Here is a 27,760-nt window from a genome sequence, read left to right as displayed (position 1 = left end):
GAGATCATCTGGCGTGAAATAAAGTGTTTCTTTTTCTGTGCAGTGATTGCATAAGCCAAATATGGCAGAGCGACCTACACGATAATTTTCGGCCTATGGATCTGATTTTTTACAAGCCTCACCACACACCCCTCACAGAGGGTTCTTGTTTTTGGTGGATTTGTTTCACCTCCTTTATGAGAGCCTTCAAGAGAAGGCAGCAAGCAGGAAAATCAGCTATTTATAGGCTTTTTTTTTTGACGAAAAGTGTCTGCTCAGCGTGCCATGGAACACTTCCAAGAGGTGGGAGAACAGGAAACTATCTAAAATCAACTAGAAGGCTGGAGGAGTGTTACGGGGGAAAGATTCTTACAGGGGAATCATTTTCAGAAAGCTTAGGTTTCATTTGCAAACAAATGACAGTTACTTTCACCGACACCCCCTGAGTTACCAAAGAGCCCGCTAAACTTGTACTAGTTGAGGAAAGAAGAAGAAGAAAAGACATGACTTCTCCAGAGACTATAAGCAGCTGGGATTTTTTTTTTTTTTTTTTTATAATTTAAAAAAAAAAAATTTTTTTTTTCAACGTTTATTCATTTTTGGGACAGAGAGAGACAGAGCATGAACGGGGGAGGGGCAGAGAGAGAGGGAGACACAGAATCGGAAACAGGCTCCAGGCTCTGAGCCATCAGCCCAGAGCCTGATGCGGGGCTCGAACTCACGGACCGCGAGATGGTGACCTGGCTGAAGTCGGACGCCTAACTGACTGCGCCACCCAGGTGCCCCAAGCAGCTGGGATTTTTAATGGAACTTTAAAGGAGCGCCACTGTCTGTATCTATTGACTGCCGGAGGGGCCACAGGTCAGACCAGTGTGCACGTAGAACAATTTTGCTGGTAGGTGGCCTATGTGTAGCTGGCTTCAGAGGGTGGGGAGGATTAATCTGGGACTTTGGGCATGAGCAAGGAAGACAGACGGACCAGGGCCTGTTGTCACTGCTAGCAGTAGTGGAGGAACTCCCACTTCTCAAAGTTGCTCTGCTGGGAACACTCCTCGGAAAACCTGGGTGAGTCGTTACGGGAGGCACATGGCTAGAGCCCCCTCGTAGACAAGCTTCCACAGCCATTGCTGTGAATGAAACTCGTCCTGTTGAGTTAGCCAAAGCTGCCCGGAATTAGGCGGTCTTGACAGACTGAAGACACGAAAGCAAAAGCAGGTCTTCTCTGAAGCACCTAAAGCTTTGGGAAGCCAGAGGAAATGCGTTCTGTTGGCAAATATAAGCCATGGGAAAACCTGACCCGCTGAGGCTGGGCTATCAAAAGATTGACCCTTGGTGATCTTTTCATCTGCAGGCAAAAGCCTCATGTGTTTCGCTGGAACACGGGTGAAGAAGCCTTAAACGTCCACTGGGACACTGGGAGAGGGCTTTCCTTTACCAGGAAATCAGATATGCTCGTCCTAACCCTGGTTTAATAAAAGTTGGGTGAGGCAAAATAGAAGACAGTGGTAAGGTACGGGGAACACATGAAGAAGCCGTGAAGCATTTTGATATCTGAAGGTCTGGAAACTCAAAACATTTCACACTATTTTTTCCCACATTAGAAATTAATTTTTTCCCGAAGACCTGAACGAACATAGGACTCATATCATTAGGCCCATTTTACAGACACAGAAATGGAAGTACAGATGAAGGGAGACCAAAATCATGTTGGAAGTCAGCAGCAATAGTAAAATTAATGGAACGCCCGAAGCCCGTGTTTTCATCTGTTAGACTCTACTGCCCCCTTCAGTAAATAAGATGATAAATGTAGGCTGATAGTTCCCTAGAGTCGGGTTAAAGTGTGGCTCGTAGGTTGATCTCGGTGTGGGAATCACCCAGCACTATAGAATCAAACTCTCTTGGGTTGACGTCAGAAATCTTTATTTTATAGACACTTTAAAGGTGATTCTTGTGCACACAAAGTTAAGGAAACATCGCCCTAAATATTCAACGATGGGGCAAGTGGCTACATGTATATATGATTCTATACATATGGCCACAGCTTTGTTAACAATTTTTTAAATGTTTATTTAGTTTTGAGAGAGGGATACAGAGTGCGAGTGGGGGGTGGTGGCAGAGAGAGAGGGAGACACAGAATCTGAAGGAGGCTCTAGGCTCTGGGCTGTCAGCACAGAGACGGATGTGGGGCTCGAACTCGTGAACTGTGAGATCATGACCTGAGCCGAAGTTGGACGCTTCGCTGACGGAGCCACCCAGGCGCCCCTATGGTAACAATGTTCATACTAGGGAAGGTAAGGTGGGAAGTGTGGGATGCTTGCTACCAAGATAGTGTAAGACACCAGACGGAAGTACGTTGGGCTCTGAGTCCCAGGGCTCTGAGTGTAGTGCATAAAGATTACATAGCCAAACATGGGGCATGTCTGCCCCATTTGCCCTCCTTCGGTACATGAGTCACTCATAATGAAACCACAGAGACGCAGGAGGGACCAATGGGGATAATAGGAGAAACAGACCTATTTCTATTTTTTAGAAATTAAAAATATACCACTCTGCCCTTGGTAACCACAGAATTACAAATTGCAGGTAATTATTTAGTTACCAACAGTTTTCATCACTTGTAAATCTTTTAAGCCACAAACATGATTCAGATCTCACTTTGAGATCAGTTCTTTTTTCCCTTTGCCTCCTTGTGCCTTGACCTCACTGCCTTAAAAGGATGTAGTAAGGATGCATAAGCTATTCTTTGAAAAGGGCCTTAAAGGTTTTCACAGATGTGTGAAACATCGTGGGGAAAAGAACAGGGCGGTCGCTGGGCAGTGAGCCTGCTGGTCTCAGTCCACTACCGACAAGATGACTGATCTTATATCAGTGAAGGTGTCTCCCTAAGGTTTATTTTTGTCATTGTTAGAAAGAGTGACTTCGACTAAATACTCTCAAACAATTCTTCCATATGGTGATTGTTAGATACGTCGATAGGAAGATGCTATGTCCACCTTTCAGGAAGAAGTTTTAAAGGAGAAGGTCTACCAGATGGCCTTCCAAAAGGGGTTCTAAAATGCTATAACTATCATTTTTCCGAAAAACAAAAACAAAACCTGCTCGATTCTTTACCTACCTTAAGGTTTTAGGGACCGTTGGGTAAAATTCGGGAGGAGTGACACAATTCTGAAGGTCTATATTAAACAGTGGAAGGAAAAAGAAAAAACAAGTGGAGAGATCGTTTCCTTTCATTGTTGTTGGATGTCTCTTTGTAGGAAAGGTTTTTACCCTCATACCAGTGAAGCAAGACATCCCTAACTGGTTTCTACTAATGGTCCGAGGTGAAGTTCAATATAATCATTGTAAAGGCAAAATAATGAGTTTGCTAGTGAGAGCTTTGGGAAAGCTGATCCCCCACTCTGTAGTCATTCTTATATGGATATCGTGAAATTGTGTGTTTAAAATGGATCTTATAGGGGCGCCTGTGGCGCAGTCGGTTGAGCGTCCGACTTCGGCCAGGTCACTATCTCGCCGTCCGTGAGTTCGAGCCCCGCGTCGGGCTCTGGGCTGATGGCTCGGAGCCTGGAGCCTGTTTCCGATTCTGTGTCTCCCTCTCTCTCTGCCCCTCCCCCGTTCATGCTCTGTCTCTCTCTGTCCCAAAAATAAATAAAAACGTTGAGAAAAAAAAAATAAATAAAATGGATCTTATGTCATGAATCAGAGATCAGAGAAAGCATACACATACAAATGCAAATTTTGAAGTATGAGTCCGGGGATGTTTATGCAGATGCAATGTGTTATGTGTGGACCTGTACACATGCATACTACAGACAGTAACTCTGGACTCCACATAATTCTGCTTCCTAGACAGTTCTGTGATATCAAAAGACTGAATCTGTGGGAAATTTCCTAGTTCCGTGAGAACAATGAGTAGAAACTTCGCCTGAGAGAATAGTGACTTAATGTACACGAAAGAAAAGATCTACCTGTCTAGAAAACTCATTTTGCAAATGTAATTAGAAGTCTCTTTATCTTGGAAATGGAAACAAGGTAGGGCATGTTGCTTAACTTTAGGGGAAAAAAAAACCACGTCAGTTTTTAAAGATAGTTTTATATATTCTTACACTGAAAGGACCGGAGAATCAGAACTTCTTTGGCCATCAGTGTTCTCCAAGGGGGGTGGGGGAAGAGTTAAAAAAAATACCAGAAACAAATAATTGGTCAGAAGCAACAGAAGGAGTGAGACGATATGCTTCTCCTTACACTGTATTCCCTCCTTTACCTTTGCTAATTGTATAACAGCAGTGAATTCATTCTTATATGTTTATCTTTTAGCTAGAGAGAAGACTGGGTTGAAGGAGACTAAATCATTCATTGAGAAAAATTAGAGCACAACCCCCCCACTCCCATTGCAGTTTCAGTCTAAGAATTTATAAAAAACATTTAAATATGCATTTACAAAAATAAAGTAAAAAAATGTTCCCTGTTCCATAATGTGTGTTCCAAGTGGCAGTTAGCAGGGGCAGAACCTAATGATAGGGGATGGTCAAGATGATCTTGAGAAGCGGATAAATGAGCTCTGGATGGGAAGTTATACAGCCATGTTATTTGTATCCAGTGGGAAAAGTTACGGATTCAAAGGTTCAAATGAGTAATAAAAATCAGTGAGGTCACATAACTCTTCCTGGCTATCATTAATAGTAACTTGGTTTTACCTGAAAAGGCCACTTTTAATTTTTCTCTACCAAGCTACCCCCTGGCAAATGACAGAAAAAAATCTGACCAAGGGGTATTATAGTTTGAACCACGTGAAGCTTCTGGTTTCAATTGTTTAGACCTATAAAGATGGAATTTCTCCATGATTCAGTGGGCACGATAACCTGCTAAGAGAGGTTGTTGCCTTTGAACTTAAAGCAAAATGGTTAAAACCTAATCTAATCACCAAATCAAAGCCAACTTGGTAATACTGCATGTATTTTTTAGTGGTCCCTATAAAATCTCAGACAAAAGACCAACGTGTTCTACCACTCACAAATCACCGTTCCTGTAAAGTTGTATAAAGCTATGATCTCAAGTAGACAAGAGGTTATGGATGAATCTTTCTGTACAGAATATGAATGATTACTTTGAGTTTTTGCCTTCAATTTGCTTCCAAGCAACCTGTTTTCTAAGGAGGATAGAGAATGAGGAAAAAAAGTCCACTGGCCACTAAGAGATCCAGGGCTAGTTTTTCTCTTATTTTGTGCTAACCGTAGGTATGCCTTCCTTTATTAGATTGGACTCTGATTGGAAAACATGTCTTGTGAAACCTTTGATTATGCTAACAAAGCACCTTAGAATAGTGAAATTGCAATCCAAGAATCATGAAGTTTCTTTAACAGCTTTCAGGAAGGATTTCCTATTTCTTTTTTTGAGCTTCCTTCGACTACCACTGACTCTTCTCTCACAGTGCTTTGCCAATTGTCTGCCCCACATCGCCACTATTATTTGGATATGGGCAATAGTGAGAATTAGACTCAGAGAATTACCAGGATTCTGCTAGCTGCACACTTTATTCTACGGTCAAAGTTAGGATCAGACAGGAGCAACCTTATTTTTCTATTAACAAAGAGGACACCTTTACTAAGATCAGTGAAAAATAGGGAGAAGACTGTGCAAGCCAAGTAGGAAATACATTCAAGAATCTTGACACTCCTTGCTGGATTATTAAGGCCATTTAAATTAAAAATAAAGAAAATGATCAGTTCATGTAGTTGACAGGTTTTTTTTTTTTTTTAAAAAGGCAGCAAGGAAACATTACAGTAACCAAGTAACCAAAGTCACTAGCAGAATTGCTCAGCACTGTCACACACTTAATATAAAGTAGTTTTAATTGATTTAATATAATTTAAATTGTTCCAAAACAAAAGGAAAGAAAACCTTAGCCGGGGAAGGAAAACTCCCACTAGGCAAAGACTGACATAATCTTGAACAAAATTTCGAAAATTAGTTGTACTTGCACTGAAAAAAATCCTGGGTTCATGCTTGTTATGAATGATTCTTCAGTGTTTTTTTTTTTTTTTTGTGGAGTCTAATTTAACCAACAGATAAAAAAGAAAGAAGGAAAGAAGGAAAGAAAGAAGGAAGGAGGGAAGGAAGGAAGGAGGGAAGAAAGGAAGGAAGGAAAGGAAGAAGGAAGGAGGGAGGGAAGAAAGGAAGGAAGGAAAGGAAGAAGGAAGGAAGGAAAGAAAGAAAGAAAGAGAAAGAAAGAAAGAAAGAAAGAAAAAGAAAGAAAAGGAAAAAAAACAAAAACAAAAACAAAAAACTCCAACCATCCAGAAATTTTAATTTTGCAAAGGAACAGTAAGCATTTAGGATCCTTGCCTGGAAAACAACCGATCACATTTCAATCACTAGCCACGCAATGTCCTCTAATAGAACCTAGCACCTTAGATCAACTGTGTCAATGAAAGATTTTACGAAGCCTCTGTGACACAGATTTGTTAGGTATCCAATATCTCAACCTGTTTCTTACCATCTCTACATGCATTAATTTATTAGCTCTTTGTCTTTCTAGCTACTATTTACAGAAGAAATAAATGAACAAAAACTATCCTCCCCCCCCGCCCCGGCAAAACCCCCACTCAAACCAAAAACACACTCTCACCAAATACAAAGTAATAAAAGAGTTGTACCCAAACCTGGTCAGTCCTTCCATTTCTTGAAACTTGCACGCAAACTGAAGAAACCCACTCAGCCTTAAAAAGGTCGATCATTTCTCTCTCCTAAAATTTCATCTCTGAGAGTGGCTTTCTTTCTCCGTCTCTGTCTTGCTCTCTCTCTCCCTCTCTCTCTGTGTCTCTACTTCTACCGGGGAGAGCGTTTTGTTTCCCTTTTCCTGTTTCTGCTGCTGGATGAATGCAAAATACATGATTGAAGGGATTTTTTTTTTTTTTTCAGGTTAACAGTTGGAAATCTAAAATCTTGCTCTTCTGAATAGCTTTATATGCTAGTCACTCAACACTTAACGTTCACATAAAGAAGCATATACAGAGCCAAGAATCCTGCTTTTCTAAAGCAAAACAAAACAACCACAAAAACTCCTTTTACTCCTTTGAGCCCATTCTTATTTTATTTACTTAACTATTAGCACTTACCCGGAGATGTGCCATAAATGCTCTATTCCAAATGTATAAAAGCCAACCACATCTCAACTGAGAATTAAACAGTTTTAATGTCTTCAAATCCATGTCCCTGCTCCAAACCCTGATACAGTCACTGGCAGCGGTACAAGATTCTAAACAGCAGACATCTGATTCTTGACATTTAAAAATAACAATATTGGGGGGAAAGAAAAGGGAGTCTTTTTTTTTTTTTTTATTAACTACAAACAGCTTGTGAGTGAGCACATACCACAATCGACTGTATTAACTGGGTCTTGCAATAATTTCAAGCTACAGGACTTTATTTCTAAATCCACGTCAGACAGAGGCCAAATACTTACAGACTTCTCACTTTCTGTACAACCGTGGCAATGGCCGAAGTTAAATTAATTTCAAGAGATAGTTTTATAAGGAGAAAATCAGGACTTTGCTAGTATTTAGATTCTATTATTGGTGAATACTGATTTAACTTTTGTGCAGTCTTGAATCCAATTGGGGACATATCAATCATTCTGTCGCTTGTCTAAGATGGGTCACATTTCATGTATGTGTATCCTCAACTGTAGGCACAAATAAGAAGTCAAAGGAACACATACATTTGCTACAGAAGAAAACAGGTAATAAAATGCAAATAAAACGCATTTCTTTCGGTTTCTGGAGCACATTTTAGACTTAGATCTGGGATCAAGTCTTAGCTCTTTTACTCACTATCTAAGCATTGCTTGGTAAGCAATTTAATCTTTCGTGCCTTAGTTTAGTCATCTGTAAAACTGGAGTAAATAGTAATACGTTACGAAGTTATTTCAGGTACTAAATGAGATACTGTGGCGTTTCTGGCACACAACAGGTATTTGATATATGCCACTTCCTCCCTCTGTTTTATATCTGGAAGGGGTAGGGGTTCGACACGGTAACTAGAAAAATCCAGGCTATGAAGCCAGATAAATCTGTTCCGACCCTCCATGTTGTCGCATACTGTGTGTCGGTAGGTAAATTACTTAACCTAATTTACTAAATCTCAGTCTCTTCAACTGTAAATACCACACAGAGTTTTACAGGGCAGATTAGATAATATTGGGAAAACATGTACGTTTGGTAGGTATTTATTAAATGAGAGTTTCCAGGCCTCATAACTCTTAAAAGTCACTCTCGTGAGTACTCTTCATGTGTAACTAAGGAGTTTAAAAATGTGAACTCAGATCACAGATCTTCTAGACCAAATGCCTCATGTTACGGCAGCGGAAGGAGACCCAGAGAGCTGAGATGATAATTCCAAGCCATATCACTAGGTAGTAACTAGTAACTAGTTAGTGGCAAACAGGGACTAGAACATAGACCCTCTCCTTTGAAGTTCAATGCTTTGTCCACTAAACTTTGTGAGGCTGAAGTCAGACACATCTGCAGATCCAGTTTCAATATTAGTTGGTAATTAAGACAATACAACTGGAAAGAACACCCCCCGCCCCCCCTACACACACACACTTTTCTTTATTTCCCCAAATTTGTTTCTAAGAACGAGCTTGTCAACGAAATTATTCCAGGGGAACTGGCAGGGTCTGGCTACACCTGTCTTTCTGAGAAAAGCTCCAGCGGGACTGCAGAGTCTCTGTCTCCTCTAAAGCAAGGAGAGAGACGGAGAGAATGTCCAGCTCGGGGAGTTTCCTGTTCTCCTTCCTCCCCCTGTGAATGTCCAGCTCCTTCTTCTCCTTCTTCACAGGCACCCTTTAATTTTTGGCACACTGGCTGGGAAGAACATGCTGTTCTACATTTAGTTTATCTGCCAGGCACACGACCTGCTCACACTGAATTTTTTTTTCCAGTCTGGAAGTTTCACACAGAATAAGAGCTCAACAAATGTCAATATTTATTAAAGAAGTTGTGCTTTTGAGCTCAGTTTATATTTAAAGGGTTTACCTAGCTTGGTTCAGCATTAATTATTGCCCAATGTAGGATAGAAAATATTAATATTTTTCAGTCTTCCAATAACTTCAGAATTAAAAACAAAGGTCCTCTGGGTAACAAAGTCAGATTAGCTGTTGCTCTGGGGACGAAGGGAAGGAAATGGGATTGGGGAAGGTATATGTGTGATCCATTGTAATTAATGTTCTATTTCTCTAGTTGGGTTATGTATGACTGAGCATTTGTTTTCTTATTATTTTTCCTTATACCTCTCTGTAAGCCTCAAACATTTCATTATAAAACCGGCTTAGAATAAGGTAAATAACTTCAAAATAGAATTTCCAAATCTTTCTAATATGAGATGTGATAATGCTATGATACTAAATCTCATACTTAAATCTTTAAGCTTTCATTCTCATTTTATGGGAAAGCTTTTAGTCATAATATGTTTACCCTACAGACTTTCTGTCTCCTGTTCACCATTTTCATGCCCTTGATTCCAGGGAAAGAGCTATTTTGCATGAGGTAGAGATAAGCCTAACTCTTGGGTCTTCCACATATTGGCCATGAGGCTTTAAATCACTTGATATTTCTAAATGTTTCCTCTCTTGTAAAAACAGAATATTATTATATCAAGCTCTCAGGATTATTTTGAAAATTCAATGGAACAACAAATGTGAAACATTTGCTACAGTATCTGGTACACAGTAGATTTTCAATCAAAATCAGTTTCCTTCTTTCTTTCCTTATCCTTCCACTTTTCACCACTACTGGAGCCTTTACCCATCCTTTCTTCAGGACAGATGTTCTAGTCAAAATACTTTATTCTAGGTGGTGGGTAAGATTGTCACGGTCATTTCTATCAATTAAGTGACTTGGCTTTGATCCTACCTCTAAATGAACAGTATAACAGTATAACCCACTAGGCCTTTACCTCTCTCTGAATCTAGTTTTTTATATGCTGAATGAGGAGGTTGGATTAGATGTACTGTTTAGCTCTGAAATTCCATGAATAGTTCTTGATGACTTCACTCATCCAGCAACATTATAGTAAATGAGGCAATACCTCATTTACTTTCAGTGGGAGAAACTGACCACGTGATTGTGTGCTCTTTGTGAAAACACCCACACGTTGGTGGCTTCTGAACACTGGGATGTCCTTGCCCAGTGACTGCCAGCCTGGCATATTCACAGGGCTTGGTAGAGGCATTCTCAAGGCAGCCAGGTTTGCAAGGAGGAATTCAGAGAGCAAAAAGTTGAATTTCTCAGTGGAAGACTGTTTGTCTTGCATTTCTTCTTCAGATGAGAGTGGGAACTGATTATGTCCTGCCTTTGTAGTCCAGTAAAAAGTTTTTTAAAAAGATGGGCGTCCCAGGAGACGAGAGAGGAAAAAAAATAAGACACCGTGAAAAGGAAAAATCAGGGGGTCCTTCTTAGGGAGGGTTATATCTTGGGAAAAATGACAATACTAGATAGAGGGGTGGGGGCGGGGGAGAGATAAAGACTCCACGTAGGTTCCGTGAATGGAAGGGTAGTGGGAAAGAAGAAAAGGAGCGGGTTGCCTTGGATCTGTACGTGTGTGGGATTTACACGCCAACACTAATTGCATTTTATTGTGCGGATGCTTTCCCCCGCTTCTCCTTTTCTTCTCTGTTGTCCCGGGTCTCTGCAGGTGCACTTGTCAGGTCCCCAAACTGGCTCTATCTCTACCTCCTCAGCCCCCAGGGCATTATCCCGATTCCCTGTGCTCCGGGGGTGGGAGTGTGGTTAGTGTTGGTGGTGGTGCTAACAATTGTGATGGTGAAGATACAGATCAAGATTCCCCAAGAGCTTAAGGCAGAATTTAACAATAATAATAAAAAAAAAAAAAAAACACCAAAAAAAAAAAAAAACCCAAAAAACAAAACCCAACACAAAACCTCTCCATAGATCCTATTAAACTCTTTCCAGAATTTAAAAGATCATTGTCGACTTTTGTAAAAAGGTGGATTTATTTTAGAATTCCGGGTAGACTCCCCTTTTCTCTGCTCCCTATCCCATGTTCTCTGAGACAAAAGAGGAACCCGAATCATTAATAACTCCGCGCCTTTCTGCAGGCTGCTTTTCTAGAGCGGTTTTCTATCTCAAGATAAGTGGATGAAGTCGGTGGCAGTTCTGTTTCCTGAGAGGAGCAGTTGGCCAGAGAAATGCCTCACAATTTGCTCAGGTTCATGCACACAAGACCAGGACCCAGGAGAAAACACCGCACAACCAGCAGGTACAATTTCTAAGCACCCATCACTCGACATAAATGGTACCTGAAGGTACTGGCAGGAGCGCTCTTGCTGACAGGACTCTGACTTCACCATGGCCTGGTCCATGTTAACCGACGCCTTCTGGTACACCTCCCTGGCGCGGCTCACGGTCAGGGTGGAGGACCAGGCGCTCTTCTTCAGGAGCGGCGCGTCCAGGTTGACGGGCAGGTTGGCACAGGTGGAGCACTTGACGTCGTTGTTACTCCGGGAGGCCTTGACCGCCTGCTCGCTGATGGTGTTGTAGGCCTCCATGAAGTACTGCGAGGCCGAGCGGTCGGGGCACCTGCCCACGGTCATCACTCCCGCGGGCGCGTGGTAGAGGCACACGTCGCCGTCCAGGTTGTCGTCGGAGCTCCACCAGCCCGGGGAGGCGTTGGCGCGGGCCTTGGGGTCGGCGCGCCGCTCCTTGCTCTTGCTGCGCTTGCCGTACTTCCCCGTCTGCGTCTCGTCGGGGCTGGCTTTGCCCCCGTTGACGCCGCCCTTGGACGGCCCCTCCAGGGAGTGCGACTTGGTGAAGAGCTTCTGGACCGAGTGGACCAGGTGGCGGATGCGGCCGGGGCTGTCGCTGCGATGCTCCACGGCCGTGCGCTTGTACTGCAGCGTGTGGTAGCCATCCCGGCCGAGCGGCAGCTGCCTCTCAAACTGGTCCAGGAGGTTGGCGGGGATGCGGTTGGCCTTGGCGGCCAGCGTGCGGGGCACCAGGGCGCACTCGTCCTTCAGCTCCTGCTGCGAGGTGTAGTGCCTGCGCGGGAAGGTGCTGCTGGCCAGCGGGTCGCTGAACGGGCCCACGCACTCGGCCTGGAAGGAGTTCCGCTGAGTGTAGTAAGGGTGGTCGGCCGGGTGGTGCTCCAGCGGGCTCAGCAGGTAGGGCTTGCGGTCCGAGTGGTGCGACAGCGAGTCGCAGGCCGCGTCGCAGGTGACCCCGTGGTGGTGGCTGCGGCTGCCCGATAACCCTTTCATTGCTGATGGGCTGCAGCCTCGGGGGTCATGGACACCCCGTGGTTAGGTTCCACACCCCGTCTTGCGCAGAGACCTGGGGGCAAGGAAGGACAAGAGAGGGCAAAGGGTTAACGCTTGGGTCGGTGAGGAGATGTGGCTCTTTTGAGCGCCGGCTACTGGGTTGGTTTTCTGGCAGAACTCATGCTGTCCTTGAAAGCCGCTTTAATGCCTTGTTGGAAAGGCTCGAGCATCGAGCATCGGTGTAGGGCAGGGAGAGCCAACTGCAGCCAGGGACCCGGAGGTGGTGGGGGGGGGGGGGGTGGTGAAAGCTAGTAAACCCGGAAAAGGAACCTATGAAAATGCTAAATGGTTTTAAAATTATTTGAAAGCACCCCCCCTCCCTCCAGGATTCCAGTAACTGGAGATATCTTTCCTTGGCTTCTCTGGGTTTCGTCTTAACTGTCTGTTAATTGTGAAGCGTGAACACCCGAAGGGCTCAGTTTCTCTGGGAAGCCTTTGCTGATACCCCTTGCAGAGAGAATTAGTTCCCCTCTGTGTTTCCATGGCATCTAGGGCCACTCTCTCAGCTCCTGTGCAATCGTTTGTCTCAGGCATTCACCTGCTACTTTAGTTCCTTCCTCGCAGGCCTGCTTACCTCTCAGTCACCTTTCTAGCCCCCTACCTAGCCCCAAGCCAGCTCTGTAAACACACAGTAAGCGCTCCATTAATGTAAGTAAAATAAATGTGGGCGGGAAAAAAAAATAAGAGAAGCCACTGGCCCCTTATAACTTGGGGGCGTATCTTTCGATCTTCTGTCACATGCTTTCTGGTTAGAATTCTGCAGTAACAATCACAGCTCACAAATACCGCCTGCGCCCCACCCCCCGAAACCCAAACACCACAGTAATTAGAATGGAAAACAGTAATGGTGACAAATAAATCAGAGCTGTAGAGGAAAATCTGCCTTTGTATTAAAAAAAATTTTTTTTTTTGGTGTTTATTTATTTATTTTGGGATAGAGAGTGAGTGAGCAGGGGAGGGGCGGAGAGAGAAAGAGCGAGAGAGAATCCCAAGCAGGCTCCATACTGTTAGCACAGAGCTCGACGTAGGGCTCGATCCCACGAACCGTGAGATCACGACCTGAGCTGAAATCAAGAGTCGGGCGCTTAACTGACTAAGCCACCCGGGCGCCCGTGCCCCTGTATTTCTGTCATTAGAGGGATCAAGAGCTTCCCATTAACAAACAGAGAGCAGTTGAAGGATAAGTTTGAATTAGCTAGTTTGACTATCATGGCATCGCCTTTTCCTGGTTTAAAGGTTTCTGGTTAAATGTCCACAAGTGATAGTGAGATGGCCAAGGGAAAGGCCCTAGAAATGTTCCCAAGGACACGAAGGACCTCGGCCCGAGGGTCAGCCCTGCTGTTCCACAGGGCAGAGTATTTTCTCTGGGCTCCAACTTCTTTGGTAGCTGACTGAATTCCTATTAACAGCCTGTTTTCTTTGTTTGTTTGTTTTTAAGCTTCTTATAGTACAAAACTTGTCATAATAAGAATTGTCCTGAGAAGCCAGCATGACGATCCAAAATAGCACTAATGTCATTTCAGATATTCAGACAGGGAGAGATAAACGGTTTAAGTTACAAACATCCACAACAAAATAAAGCACACACACATGGTCTAATGAAGAAAAATGCACACTTTTGACAGGTAAGGTCTTGTCTATCCCATGGGCTGTCTGGTATGTGGGAGCTCCCGACAATATTGAAAATCTCTATCCAGGGTCTATGCCTCCCCTTTTTTCTCCTCATCTCTTACTTCCTACATAAATGGCTCAGCCAAACTGATGGAGGGTTTTAATCACCAGAGTCTTTTAAAATGGGTTAGCCTACTAAATTATAAGCTCCTTGAGGGTAGGGACTATGTTTTGCCCATCCAGTATCCAGCAAATACCTGGCTGATCGTGGGAACTCAGCAAAATATTTATTCGATGAATTACTGCATCAATGCATCAGTGCAAAATTTCTCGGTGTGGTCCAGACTGTGATTCGAGTCATGTGTACTGAGTGGAAATATGACTTGCGGCAAGGGAAGGGTCACGCTCAGGGAAGGGCCCATCTCATGGGCATTCTGGGGACCGGTGGTTTCAGAGTTTGGGAGGAGGCAGGCAGGTGAATATGCCTTCTGCTGCTGTGAGCCTTTGACTGCTGACCCTCCACAGCCCAGCAGAGAACACCCCACCTCTGGAAATTCTACCTGCTGTGAAGGCAAAGCTGAGGGGCCTGCCCAGCCCTGCCGATTACAGGATGCCTAGACAGAAGACAGTCTGTCTGAAGGACAGAAAGAAACTGACACCTGAAGAGACAAAAAGGAAAGAAGGACCCATGATACTTGTGTGTCAGGAAGAGCCTGGAAATCAAAACTTGTCCACTGAAGAGAGACTAGTGAAGGAGATTGCCGCATAAGATACTTTGGGCTGCTTTGTATGACGTTATGATCCTACGATCAGGTTGTGGCAAGGAGGGATTTAAGCGGGTTAAATACACGTTTTTGGCAAAACAGCGGTACTGACTAATTTAGATGGAAAAATCCATTGCATGAGGCAGTCTCTTTCTACAAAACAGGTCCTGTTGAAGACATTTTTGCCTTTTAAATATGAACTTAAAGATTAAAAAACAAAAATAACAGCCCAGGAGGGTTATAGTCACATAAAAAGTCTTATGATTACACATAATAGAATCTCAATATATAAAATAATAATGAAATGATGCCTCAGAATTTCCTTCTGAAGCAGGCGGGTCTTAGGTAGATACTTTCTGCTAAGTAAAATGTGAAACTGGCAAGAGCTGAAAACATAAATTATATATATTTACTCCAAAATGAACAGAATTATTTGAATTCTTATTCAATATTTTGTTATTTTTAATGTGTCCACAGCATTTTACATAAGATGATGTTACCGGAGGACAGGCAGAGGGAATGAAGAGATTTTGCAAAACCATTAATGAAGAATTAAATGATGTAACCAATGATAATATTTGTAAATTCAACATACACAGCGTGATTTTTACTAACATGGAAGTGAGTTATTTTCAGGATAGAGTCAAACACTTACATTTTCTCAGAGGGTAATAAATTGCATCAAGGATAAGTAAGTTAGTTTTCCTCCTTCTTACTATTTGTAAAAGGATGCTGAGATCTTAATCCCCTTTCTCTGTGATATGGGCAAATCAGGTCATGAAAAAATGGCAATAAGCAATCATAAACATTTCTAAGTGCTCCATCTATCTTTCTGGTCAAGGCCAAATAAACAACTTCATACCCTGGCACAGATTAAATATGGAAAAATATCTGTTTTATTTTATTTTATTTTATTTTATTAAAAAAAATTTTTTTTTCAACGTTTTTATTTATTTTTGGGACAGAGAGAGACAGAGCATGAACGGGGGAGGGGCAGAGAGAGAGGGAGACACAGAATCGGAAACAGGCTCCAGGCTCTGAGCCATCAGCCCAGAGCCCGACGCGGGGCTCGAACTCACGGACCGCGAGATCGTGACCTGGCTGAAGTCGGACGCTTAACTGACTGCGCCACCCAGGCGCCCCTGTTTTATTTTTTGATAGAGAATCTTACATTCTCTTCTATTCTCCTGTCATTTAAAAAGGACGATTAATCAATTTGTGATTATAAAGTAAAGCAACCACGGCTAGGAATTTACCCAAGGGATACAGGAGTGCTGATGCATAAGGGGCACTTATACCCCAATGTTTATAGCAGCGCTTTCAACAATAGCCAAATTATGGAAAGAGCCTAAATGTCCATCAACTGATGAATGGAGAAAGAAATTGTGGTTTATATACACAATGGAATACTACGTGGCACTGAGAAAGAATGAAATCTGGCCCTTTGTGGCAACGTGGGTGGAACTGGAGAATGTTAGGCTAAGTGAACTAAGTCATACAGAGAAAGACAGATACCATATGTTTTCACTCCTATGTGGATCCTGAGAAACTTAACAGAAGACCATGGGGGAGGGGAAGGAAAAAAAAGTTAGGGAGGGAGGGAGCCAAAGCATAAGAGACTCTTAAAAACTGAGAACAATCTGAGGGTTGATGGGGGGGTGGGAGGGAGGGGAGGGTGGGTGATGGGCATTGAGGAGGGCACCTGCTGGGATGAGCACTGGGTGTTGTATGGAAACCGATGTGACAATTAAATTCGTCTTAAAAAAAAATAAAGTAAAGCGACACATTTGGTGACTTGCGGGGGAGTGGAGACAGATGATCTAAAGCCCTCAATGGTTCAGCAATTGCCGGGGGCACCTGCTCTTCCTTCTCTCGTTCTTCCTTTTCCTTGCTCTCAAACTCCCTTTCCACACACTTCCTTCTGCCACTTCTTTCTTCCCCTCACCTATTAAGGTTTATAAGTGGCATCCATGGACAATGCTCGCTCCACCCTGCAGTGTAACTGGGAAGAATTGACTGAGCATCCCTCACGCGCAGGCAACTAAATGCACACAGCAAATCCCTAATGGCCAAAAGGCTTATGATGTGCTCAGAGAGACATGACCTAGTCACGAAAAAAGAGGAATAACCGTTCTTATTATCTTCTGTATTCTTGGAAAAGGAAGCTGCTAGGCCCTGAATTAGATTTTAAGTGGCCATAAAAGATTTCTCAAAATAGAAAGGAATATTGCCTTCCATGCCTTCTCTTTTGGAGCGAGGGTGGGGAGTGTAGGTCAATATGCCTCCGTGAGGGTTTCTATGACTACAGTGATCATCTCTCATATACTATTTTTGTTCAGTGTGACTTCAAAATTGTGTTTTGTTGTCCTCCTAGGTTTGATTTTACTGTCGGACCGGAGGTCCTGATTTTTGACTTGGAGAATTTCTTGACTATATTGACCACCATGAGATGAGCTCTGAGTGTGAGAGGCGCCTGGTTTTCACAGAGTTTCACAGAGTTCCCACACCTGGAGCAGAAGCGCTGCTGCACCAATGATGACTGAAGCAAGAATGATCCGGCTCCGGAAAGGAAATTCTCAAGGTAGGTAATTTATTAGGCCCGAGGGAAAAACAAACAAACCACATATTAGAAGATGCTGACAAGGGGAAAACGGTCTTGCAAAGTTGGCAAGTCCCTATTTCATTTTGATTTCTGTGCGTGTCTTTATTTAGAGCTGCTGTTCTTGATTTTTCTTTACCTGCAGATAGAAGAACTCGGGGCACCTGAGTGGCTCACTCGGTGGAGCGTCTCTTGATTTCAGCTCAGGTCATGATCCCAGGGTCATGGGATTGAGCCCCATGTCAGAGACTACTTAAGATTCTCTCTTTCTCCCTCCCTCTGTCCCTCTCTCCCACTTGCTCTGTCTCTCTCTCAAAGAAATAAGATGAAAAAAAATTTAAAAAAGGAAAAAGAAGAACCAAGTTAAGGGCTTCTATTCTCTCACTCGGTGAAGACTGATAGCCAGGCCATCATGACTCACTTTAGGAAGAGCAATGCTGGGGACCCTGCCCAGGAGAATAGGGAACACTGTGTTCTTGTCTGGGGAGACATCAGGACTGAAGAAATCTCCACAAATCTTTTCAGGGTCAAGTGGCCTTTTTGGCTTTCCTCCATGTGACCTGCCCATGCCAGGCTGTAACCTCCAACGGAAGAGAAAGAAAGGATTCCCTTATGGAAGAGTATAAAGTAGTCGCAGAATAACGACTATGTCTCCCAGTCTCCCTAAATGTGCAGAGGTGACTAATTCTGGCTATTGGAGTATAATTGGAAACGGCGGAATGTGCAGTTTCTGGAAAATGTCTCTAAAGCGAAAGGCATACCCTTCTTTACCCCTTCCTCGGCCGGCCTGCTGACAGGCCGGGAGGCGTAAGTTGCTGTGGGAGCACCACAAGATAAAGGGCCTGGCCACCGTGGAGTGCCATTGCAGCCCCGCTCTGCATCTCTATCTTTGTCTCCGCCACTGTTATTTTATTTTCTGACACTGGCATCTAACCTATCTCTAATTGGGATGGGCAGTCAAGGCCAAATCCCGAGGAGCTTTTGTAAGCAATCCTCGTACCCAGGACTTGACTTTACAGGTGGTGGTATTCCATGAGAGCGTCTTAAACCGAGCAGTGACATGGCCAGCCACGTGCTAAAGATTTCCCTGGCTGGGGCTCGAGGCTCTTTAGGGTGGAGAGAGGCAAGAAAAACCCCAAAGAAGCAGTTTGTTCTTGCTGGGGCAGTTCAGGAGGAGGCTGAGAAGGAGGAAAGGGCACCTCCAAGGAGGGTGAGAAGGTGGCCCGCTGGGGCAGTGCCACCCACCGCAGACCTCCTCGCTTGCACCCCTGCGTCTCCTCCACAGTCTAAACACGCAGGGCACTCTTTTGCGCACAGAGCAAAATCCGAGGCGATACGGATGCAGCTGTTTAACAGCAATTTTTTTTATCCTGTTAATAATAAATCCCAATTCTGTGGGGTTTGAGAAGGAAGAACGTTATGAATGCTCAATGGGCTTATGATTTTAAATAAACAGTTGTTTAAAAAAGAAAATAAGGGAATGGTTCTCACTAATGTACTACTGAGAAACAAAGCCATGCCATTTTGGGGTAAAAGTAAACAGAAAACAGAGAGGTGTGAGGGTGAGTGAACATTGCCCCAAGGCCCGCTTTTCAGATACTCTCTGACCTGAAATTGTAGCTGCACAAAATAGCTGAATGCCATTCTCTCAGTTTTTCAGACTTGCCTGCTTGAAGATTTGCATGCATTCTCTACTTTAAAACCATACGAATGCCGTGAGAGCACCTTTGAGTAAGCATGGTTGGAAATACACCAGTTGTATCACTCAGAGTACAATGCTTCGGCATTTTGTGCTAAGCCATAGAAGCAGAATGTATTCCGGCTTTTCCATTAATGCTAATTGCTATCCCAATCATCTGCAATTGGATTTTGTTTGTGAATACCTCCTTCAGCCAGTCTGCTTCTACAAATAAATGCCTTTTGAGCATTTCCCTTTCAAAAGACATGATATTGTACAAAAAACAATACAAAACAAAAAAAGCAACGTGTCAAACCTCCTCCCATTTGGTCACAGTAGGTAGTGCAATTACAACGGCCTTTGTCTTCATACAAAGCTTTTAAAAAGTAGTTTCACTTCGACTTTTGAGCATGAAACGGTGGAGGGTGATATTTCTTGAGAAAATGGTTAGTTATCATTAATATTGGTATATATTTATTGCTGGTTGAGTAAAATCTCATAGAACACAGGAGGGGGCTTTTGAGGCAGCGCATTCTTCTTCTTATTATTGTTATTTAATGTTTTATTTATTTTTGAAAGAGAGAGAGAGAGAGAGAGAGGGAGAGAGAGAGAACGAGCAGGGGAGGGGCAGAGAGAGACAGTGACACAGAATCTGAAGCAGGCTCCAGGCTCTGAGCTGTCAGCACAGAGCCCGATGCAAGGCTCGAATTCACAAACCGTGAGATCATGACCTGAGCTGAAATCGGACGCTTAACTGACTTAGCCACACAGACGCCCCAAGGTAGTACATGATAACAACCTCACAGCATTGTTTGGGATTGACACGGGTAGGAAGGTGCCTGTTCTGACTCTATGTGACCTTGGAGATGTGCTCTCCATTAAATTGTTCCCATTTGGGTTTCTAGGGGAGGGTACTTCAGCTATACTTACAGATGGAGTCCCCTGGGAGAGAATGTGGTTACTTTCATCCGCCATGGCCAGTAGCTCTTGGGGAGGCACAGTGGGGACACCCTATCTCATGGGAGTAAAACACACGTCTGTAGAATTATCGGAGAAGAGCAAAGACCATCAGTGTCTCTTAAAAAAAGATGCCGGGAAAAATATGCAAGCCATTGATTAGTGCGGGAGAAACAGGAATGATGACATAATAAAACTGTTTAATAGGATATAAAGACAGCCATGATTGGGGTGCCTGGGTGGCTCAGTCGGTTAGGCATCTGACTTCAGCCTGGGTCATGATCCCACACTTCGTGGGTTTAAGCCCCGTGTCTGACAGCTCGGAGCCTGGAGCCTGCTTCAGATTCTGTGTCTCCCTCTCTCTCTGCCCCTCCCCTGCTTGCACTCTGTCTGTCTCCCAAAAATAAATAAATATTAAAATAAAAAAAAGACAGCCATGATGGAGAAAGGGAAAAATCCAAAAACAATGACAATCAAAACAGTACAATGCAACTTGAGAAGCAGCAGTAGAAATAGCCTCTGATGAAAACTGGGTTATTTTTGTCCACATCTCTCATAACTAGCTGAATAGTCTTGTGAACATGTACTGGCACATTCTAGACAACTTGCTTCAGAGCCAGACTATATATATTCTTTTACCTGAATCAAAAGTGTTTTTTTTCCTCATAAATCTCCTTCTTTTAATTTTTTTTTTTCAACGTTTATTTATTTTTGGGACAGAGAGAGACAGAGCATGAACGGGGGAGGGGCAGAGAGAGAGGGAGACACAGAATCGGAAACAGGCTCCGGGCTCTGAGCCATCAGCCCAGAGCCCGACGCGGGGCTCGAACTCACGGACCGCGAGATCGTGACCTGGCTGAAGTCGGATGCTTAACCGACTGCGCCACCCAGGCGCCCCTAAATCTCCTTCTTTTAAATGCTGCTGCTTTTCTTACCACGTTCACCCTACAAATCTACCAAGTGCGGAGGCACCAGAGGTACCTGTAGTGGTCCCTTCTGGGGTGGCTGTTGAGCTGACACCTGCTTTGGGGACCGTATTCTCCCCCTGCCCACAGCCTCTGCTGCTGACGTCCTTGCCAGGAACAGGGAAGGCAGTTACTACCTCCTCTGAGCTGATTGAACTGCGTTTGAAGACCCAACTCCGGGGCATCCATGCAGAGGCTTAGCTGAGTTAATCAGATGCTGGCTCCCAGAAATTTAAATGGAAATGTTCCTAGACTCACTGAACCCTGGTGAGCTTATCTGCAAAGTCAAGTAGAGGAAAGGCCAGTATCGGCACCACGGGAAGCCAAAGTCAAGTGCTGTTTGAAACTGTGGGGCAGCAGAGAAAAGGCAGCAGGGGAGGGGGGAGGAGGAGAGGGGAGGAAACAGGCAGAGAGAAGCCTATCTGGGCTCCATGTAGCCCCAGGGAAAGAAACAGAGAAGCGGCCCAGCATCCTTCTGAACCTAGTCCGGCCCGGCTCCCTGCCTGGAGTGGCCAGGACCCAGTGGTCTGTGGCAGAACCGTGGCAGGCCCAGAAACGCCTACCTCTCCAAGTACAGAGACCCTCCGGCCCAGCCAGGGAAACCGCAAGCTTACGAGAAGCACCACCAAAGTGCTCAGCGGGCCCCGCTGGGAGTCTCAGAAGTGGCCCCATCGGGATGGGCTGAAGCATCTCGAAATGGCTTTTACCACTTTACGGGTGTATTGGCTCCAACGAACCACGCACGCCCATTCAGAGTTCACGTTCATTCTTTCAGAACCATTATCAGCGCCTGCACGCACGAGAGAGAGGTGGTCAGCACACCGCGGGTGAGCTGGCCTGTCTCTGCCACTAACCATTTTCAACACGGTCCCCAGTGTTTTTCTGCCGGTGGTCTGGCCTTCCCCACCCCTGCAACGCCGGCCGTGGATGGGAATTAGACTCGAACCCGCTCACACACTGCTCCTTCGGCTTCCATTTTCACGTAGCGGTTAAAGTGCCTTATTCTTACTCTTCGTCTATCTAGCGGTAATTAGCATTTATTATCATAATTTATTATTTCATTTTTCATTTATTTATGTTCATAAATTATCATTTCCTTTTCATTCATTATCATAATTTGTTTTTCGTTTTGGAACTAGTCTCTCTGTCCCCTCTAGAGTTCTGCACCCAAACTTAAATTAAAAAAAAATTTTTTTTAATGTTTATTTATTTTTGAGACAGAGAGAGACAGAACATGAACAGGGGAGGGGCAGAGAGAGAGGGAGACACAGAATCGGAAACGAGCTCCAGGCTCTGAGCTGTCAGCACAGAGGCCGACGCGGGGCTCGAACCCACGGACCGTGAGATCATGACCTGAGCCGAAGTCGGACGCTTAACCGACTGAGCCACCCAGGCACCCCAACCTTAAATTTTAAACAAACAAATCCATCTCCACTAAACTTTCTGGAAGCACGGTTGCTGTGACAGAGAAGGACCCATGATGACAGTCGCTGTCCCTTGGAGAAAAATCAGTTTTGACGCATAAGGATGTTAACCTGTCAGACAGCAGATGATATATTCTTTCAAGGTGTTAGGCATGGAGTCAAATCAAATCTGTGCATGGGGATTTAATTCAACATCTACTTATCAAATAATGATTATTTACATGCAGTACACTGGGCACTCTAAAAAGAATTAAGGAGTCTTATTATTTCCCACCCACAACTTTTATTTTAAAAAGATATTTATTTATTTATTTATTTATTTAGAGCGTGAGCAGGGGAGAGGCAGTGAGAGGGACAGAGAGAGAGAGAGAGAGAGAGAGAGAGAGAGAGAGAATTTCAAGCAGTCTCCACAGTTAGGGTGGAGCCCCATAACAGGCTCGAACCCACGAACCTTGAGATCATGACCTGAGCCAAAAATCAAGAGTCGGAGGCTTAACCGACTGAACCACCCAGGGGCACCTCCCACCCACGACTTCTATCTCTCAAGTTTCCACATTCTCTTCTCCTCACTTCTGCTCTCTGATAGCTCTCAGGGCAGTTTCTTCTGTTCTCTGGTTCCTCAGCAGCTCCCTTTTCTCTAGGTCGGTCAGCCCCCAGGGTCTCACTTTCTTCCCTTGCTGGCCTAAGGAGACACATCCCCTCAAACATTCTTTTGCAAGCACCCTCGGCCCCTTGCTCTGTGATCCTTCTGCCTCGTCTATTCTGGACAATATAAAATCAAGGAGTGGTGTCACCATGCTGTGTTCTTCCACATGGGGCTGTGTGTCACTGAGGATGGGACTGGTGCCATGACCAATTTCCAGTGTCCAATCTCTGCTCCATTCCCCAAGTGGATCAGGAGTGGTGTCGGGGGTCTCTTGCTTCTGCTGCCGCTATTCCAAGCCCTTGACTCCCTTTACCATGTCTCGTCTGGACTTGTTTGGAAAAAGAAAGACAGTGACCAACAAATACTAAGTGAATAAAAAAAGGAATGGTTCCTGTGCCTCTAGCAGCGATAATGATAAACAGTTTTGAGCACCTATATGCCAGGCACATGCTGACCACTTTATTTTATTTATTTATTTTTTGTTTTGTTTTTAAATGTTTATTTTTGACACAGAGAGAGAGACAGAGCATGAGTGGGGGAGGGGCAGAGAGAGAGGGAGACACAGAATTTGAAGCAGGTTCCAGGCTCCACGCTGCCAGCACAGAGCCCGACGCGGGGCTCGAACTCACAGATCATGAGATCATGACCTGAGCCGAAGTCGGAAGCTCAACCTACTGAGTCACCCAGGCGCCCCACATGCTGACCACTTTAAATGCATTATCTCATTTCATCCTCAAAGGGTACATGATAGGGACTGTTCTCTGGATAAGAATACAGACTATCGCAGATGAAACAACTTGTCTGAGCTAATGCAGCTGGTAAATTTTGAACCCACCGTGTCCTTAGCCACCGAACCATAACGACCTTGCTCCCACCACCTCTAGCACTTTCCATAATCCTAACGGTATGATTTGCAATGTGATCTTTCTTATCTGATCATGCCATTTTTAGCTTTAAGTTCTTTCCAGACTTCCTACACTTTTACAATATTAATCTCAACCTTTGGATAGGACCCAAAGTGGAGATTTTCATGATCTAGACACCCTTGTCTCCTGTTACCCCACCCCTTATGCCAGTAGCACTGGACCCCACGTACTCTTCTCCATATGCCACGCTTTTCAGTGTCCTTGTGCTTTGTGGTCTCTCAAATAGTCATCGCTGCTCACCGAGCCGATTCTTATTCCTACTTCAAGAGGCGATACAAAGACAGCCTCCCCTGAAAATCTTCCTTGTGCTAAAGGAAGCGGGGAAGTGAGAGGCCTTGTCTAATTTGTGATCTAGTTGAGGAAATAAACCGCACAAACGTGAAACGATCAGAGAGTATTCTAAGTCAGAATCTAATCAGACCCTAGATTGTGTGGTGCATGTTGCATATGTGATGCACCGAGGAAAAAATTTGGAAAAAGCAGCTACAAAAGTTGAGGTTGAGACCTGGGAGGCTCAGGAAATCCAGAGAAGCACATCCTTCAAAGATGAGGTTCTTAGGACGATGTGTAGTGCTTACTGTGTATTTTGTTCAAACCTGACTATTCCACGTCCCCTCCGGATTTTTTAATGCTTTCTACCTCTGCTTTCTTTCGTCTTTGATGACGCTATCCAGATGTGAGTCAGATTGTCTGAGAGCTGCAAACGTGGCCTCAATGTTTAGGCCTCTGTCTGGGTTTCTTCCATTGAACTTCTCTTTGATATTAAGCCCATGGAAGAGGGTTTTGAGAAACAGGTATTTATACTTCAATGGCTTTTATTGCCTGGAGGTCACTGAACTCAGCAGAGTGTCTTCCGAATCAGGTGCCGTGGAGGAAACCCCTCTTAGGTCTCGGCATTAGCAAAGTTGTGTGCTTGACAAATGCTAAGTAATCTTGCAGGTAACGCGGTCCTTGTAAGATGAATGTGTTTCCACGCATGCTTTGAATACTGGGAAGTTTATCAGGAAATTTATGACAAAATGGTAGGGTTTCATTACTTTTTTTTCTAATTTTATTCTACTTTCATTATGTTTCTTTGGCTATATCGTTTGTCTCCTTTGATGATCTATTATAAACCGACCCTTTGTGGAAAAGTTGGAGTAGGGGTGGAAAATCTTTATCTATCCAGGTATCTCTGTATTATGTCAACTCAAATACTTTATTAATACATTTTTTTCTTTTACGTGATACCATCCGTTGACTATAACAATGGTTCTCAAACCTGAGTGTGCGTATGGGTCAGCTGGAGGGCTCGCTAAGACACAGATCGCTGGGTACTTATCCTCAGAGATTCTGGGGTGGTTCCCAAGAATCTGTATTTCTAACACATTTCCTGGCAATACTGATGCTGACCTGAGAGCCACATTTTGAGGACTAGATTATGTATTTCTTATATCTGTGGTTCTTCCTAGAATGTACATCTTCCTTTCCTCTGTTGGGTCAAACTCATACTTTTCCTTCACTCCCCAGCTCCATTGTCACTTTTGGGGGGGCCACCTTTGTTGAACCCAGTAGGGCAGAGTTAACAACCATCTCGTGTGTTCTCACACAGCACACTATCCATACCCCCACCAGACCCTGGGAGGGCTTGCTGTAATTGATTGTGTTATATGCATATCTGTCCCAAGCGACTACAAGACTGTAGGGGGCACAGAAGTCCTTGCTCATTTTCATCCCACCATTTCTTGGAAAAGCCCCTGACACACCGTATGCACTCCACGAATGGTAGCCAAATAAATCCATGAATGGGAAGTCTCCCGCTTGGGAAACATGATATTTCCATGGAATAAATGTACGTAATTTATTTATTTATTTATTTATTTATTTATTTTTTTTTTAATTTTTTTTTTCAACGTTTATTTATTTTTGGGACAGAGAGAGACAGAGCATGAACGGGGGAGGGGCAGAGAGAGAGGGAGACACAGAATCGGAAATAGGCTCCAGGCTCTGAGCCATCAGCCCAGAGCCCGACGCGGGGCTCGAACTCACGGACTGCGAGATCGTGACCTGGCTGAAGTCGGACGCTTAACCGACTGCGCCACCCAGGTGCCCCTGTACGTAATTTAGAAATAAAATGACTGTTTATATCAGGAATAGTGTGTCTTCAGTGCAGGGACCATGCTAATCGGTAAGTATTTGAGTGGTGCCTAATGAAGCCTGCTGAAGAAAGCCTGCTTTGCTGTCTGCCCTGTGGCCCGTTCATCCTTCTCCAGCCTTCTCAGCCATCAGAGGCTCTTGAGCAGCAATGGCAATGATTACAGAAGCAAAGAAAACACTGGGTCAAATTCTCTGCACAACTCTGAAGACAGGGAGACTTTTATTTTTTTAAAGTTTATTTATTTATTTATTTACTTACTTATTTACTTATTTAGAGGGGTGCAGAAAGAAAGGGAGAGAGAGAATCCCAAGCAACCTCCACGCCCAGTGCGGAGCCAAACACGGGGCTCCAACTCACAAACCCTGAGACCGTGACCTGAGCTGACCCCAAGAGTCGGACACTTAACCAACTGAGCCACCCAGGCGCCCTGATGGGGAGACCTTTTGGGTAGAACGTGGCTGCTGATAAACTGATGTCACCACGGAAGACTTCTCTTTCTGTAGTGGGCTATAGGGTTCTCAGTAGGCTGTAGAATTCTCTCAGTGGTATTTTCGAATCCAGTGAAATACAAGTTTTGCTTTATCGCAGGCCTTTTACGTGTCAGGAACTCAATATGCACTCATTGGAACCCTTGCAACTATAGCATGATCTCTCCTCTTTCCACAGGTGAAGAAACTGAGGTCCACAGGAATGAAACAACTTGCCTAAGGAGCACAATGGGCAAGCAGCTAAGCTAGGACTTGAACCTGGGTCTGTAAGACTTAAAGTGCACGTTCTTCCTGCCCTATCCAATAGCTCCAAGAAACTTCAGGATGCTGGAGGCAGCACAGCAGGGACCACCCTGCAAACCACAGCATTTGGACTTTACTTTGAAGAAAAGTTTAGCCGTTAAGAGAAAAAAATGGAAAAAACCCCAAAGATAATACTCCTGTAATTCAGCACATCGCCTCTTTTTGCTACAAGGAGATCTATCCAACTTAAATATTTAATAAGCAACCTGGCAGAGTGCTCCCTGGGAACGCACATTCTCAGGTATGGATAGGTGACCCTGAGATCTTGTTTATAACTCTAACTTTGTACAAGTCAAAGATGTTGACCTTTGCTCTTGCTAAACCTAAGGCCCCAGATACTCATATGCTTTTCTCCCTACCACCTAGACCTTTGTATAAAATGGGGTAATGTTTTTAGCCTCAATATAGAAGTGAGCTAATGTAGACAATCACCTTTCAGTTATCTATCAAGGAGTTAACATTTGTATATTCCTTTATTTTCCCCAACAAATATGTACTGAGTATTTACCACACGACAGGTACACTTCTGGGGATCAAAGATCCAGTAATGAACACACCTCAAAAGTTCTTGTGTGGGGAGACAGCAAACCGATATATAATGTATTAGATGGTGGTAATTGTATCATGCAACCTGCCAGGTGATGACACATAGAACATCTTTTATAACCAGTCTTCTATAAATCCTTCTATAAATCCACAATGAAAATTATACAAAAATACTGGCTTAGTGGGGCACTTGGGTGGCTCAGTCGGTTAAGTGTCTGGCTCTTGATTTTGGCTTAGGTCATGATCTTGCGGTTCATGGGATCGAGCCCTGTGTCAGGCTCTGTGCTTACAGTGTGGAGCCTGTTTGGGATTCCCTCTCTCTCTGTCCCTACCCCGCTCCTGCTCTCTCTCTCTCTCTCTCTCTCAAATTAAAGATATAAACATTAAAAAATACTGGCTTATT

The 27,760-nt window shown here is 44.1% G+C and overlaps 1 protein-coding gene across 12 annotated transcripts in view; it reads right to left on the bottom strand.

Annotated features, from left to right (window-relative positions):
- DLGAP1 (DLG associated protein 1) overlaps positions 1-27,760 on the bottom strand; it is a 902,804-nt gene that overhangs the window by 321,248 nt on the left and 553,796 nt on the right. For 8 of the 12 annotated variants that reach the window (XM_045459777.1, XM_045459780.1, XM_045459781.1 and 5 more), the window contains exon 4: positions 11,297-12,326. In XM_045459777.1, the coding sequence (XP_045315733.1) occupies positions 11,297-12,253 (957 nt within the window). In that variant the 5' untranslated portion in view covers positions 12,254-12,326. Of the gene's footprint in view, positions 1-6,638; positions 6,809-7,094; positions 7,219-11,296; positions 12,327-27,760 lie in introns of those variants that run through there. The other 4 variants (XM_045459785.1, XM_045459788.1, XM_045459786.1 and 1 more) reach the window with 2 other exon arrangements.

This window comes from Leopardus geoffroyi, chromosome D3 (assembly GCF_018350155.1).
Source record: "Leopardus geoffroyi isolate Oge1 chromosome D3, O.geoffroyi_Oge1_pat1.0, whole genome shotgun sequence".
Classification (NCBI taxonomy): domain Eukaryota; kingdom Metazoa; phylum Chordata; class Mammalia; order Carnivora; family Felidae; genus Leopardus; species Leopardus geoffroyi.
Note: the sequence above shows the minus strand (reverse complement) of the source record. Positions and strands in the feature narration are given on the sequence as shown.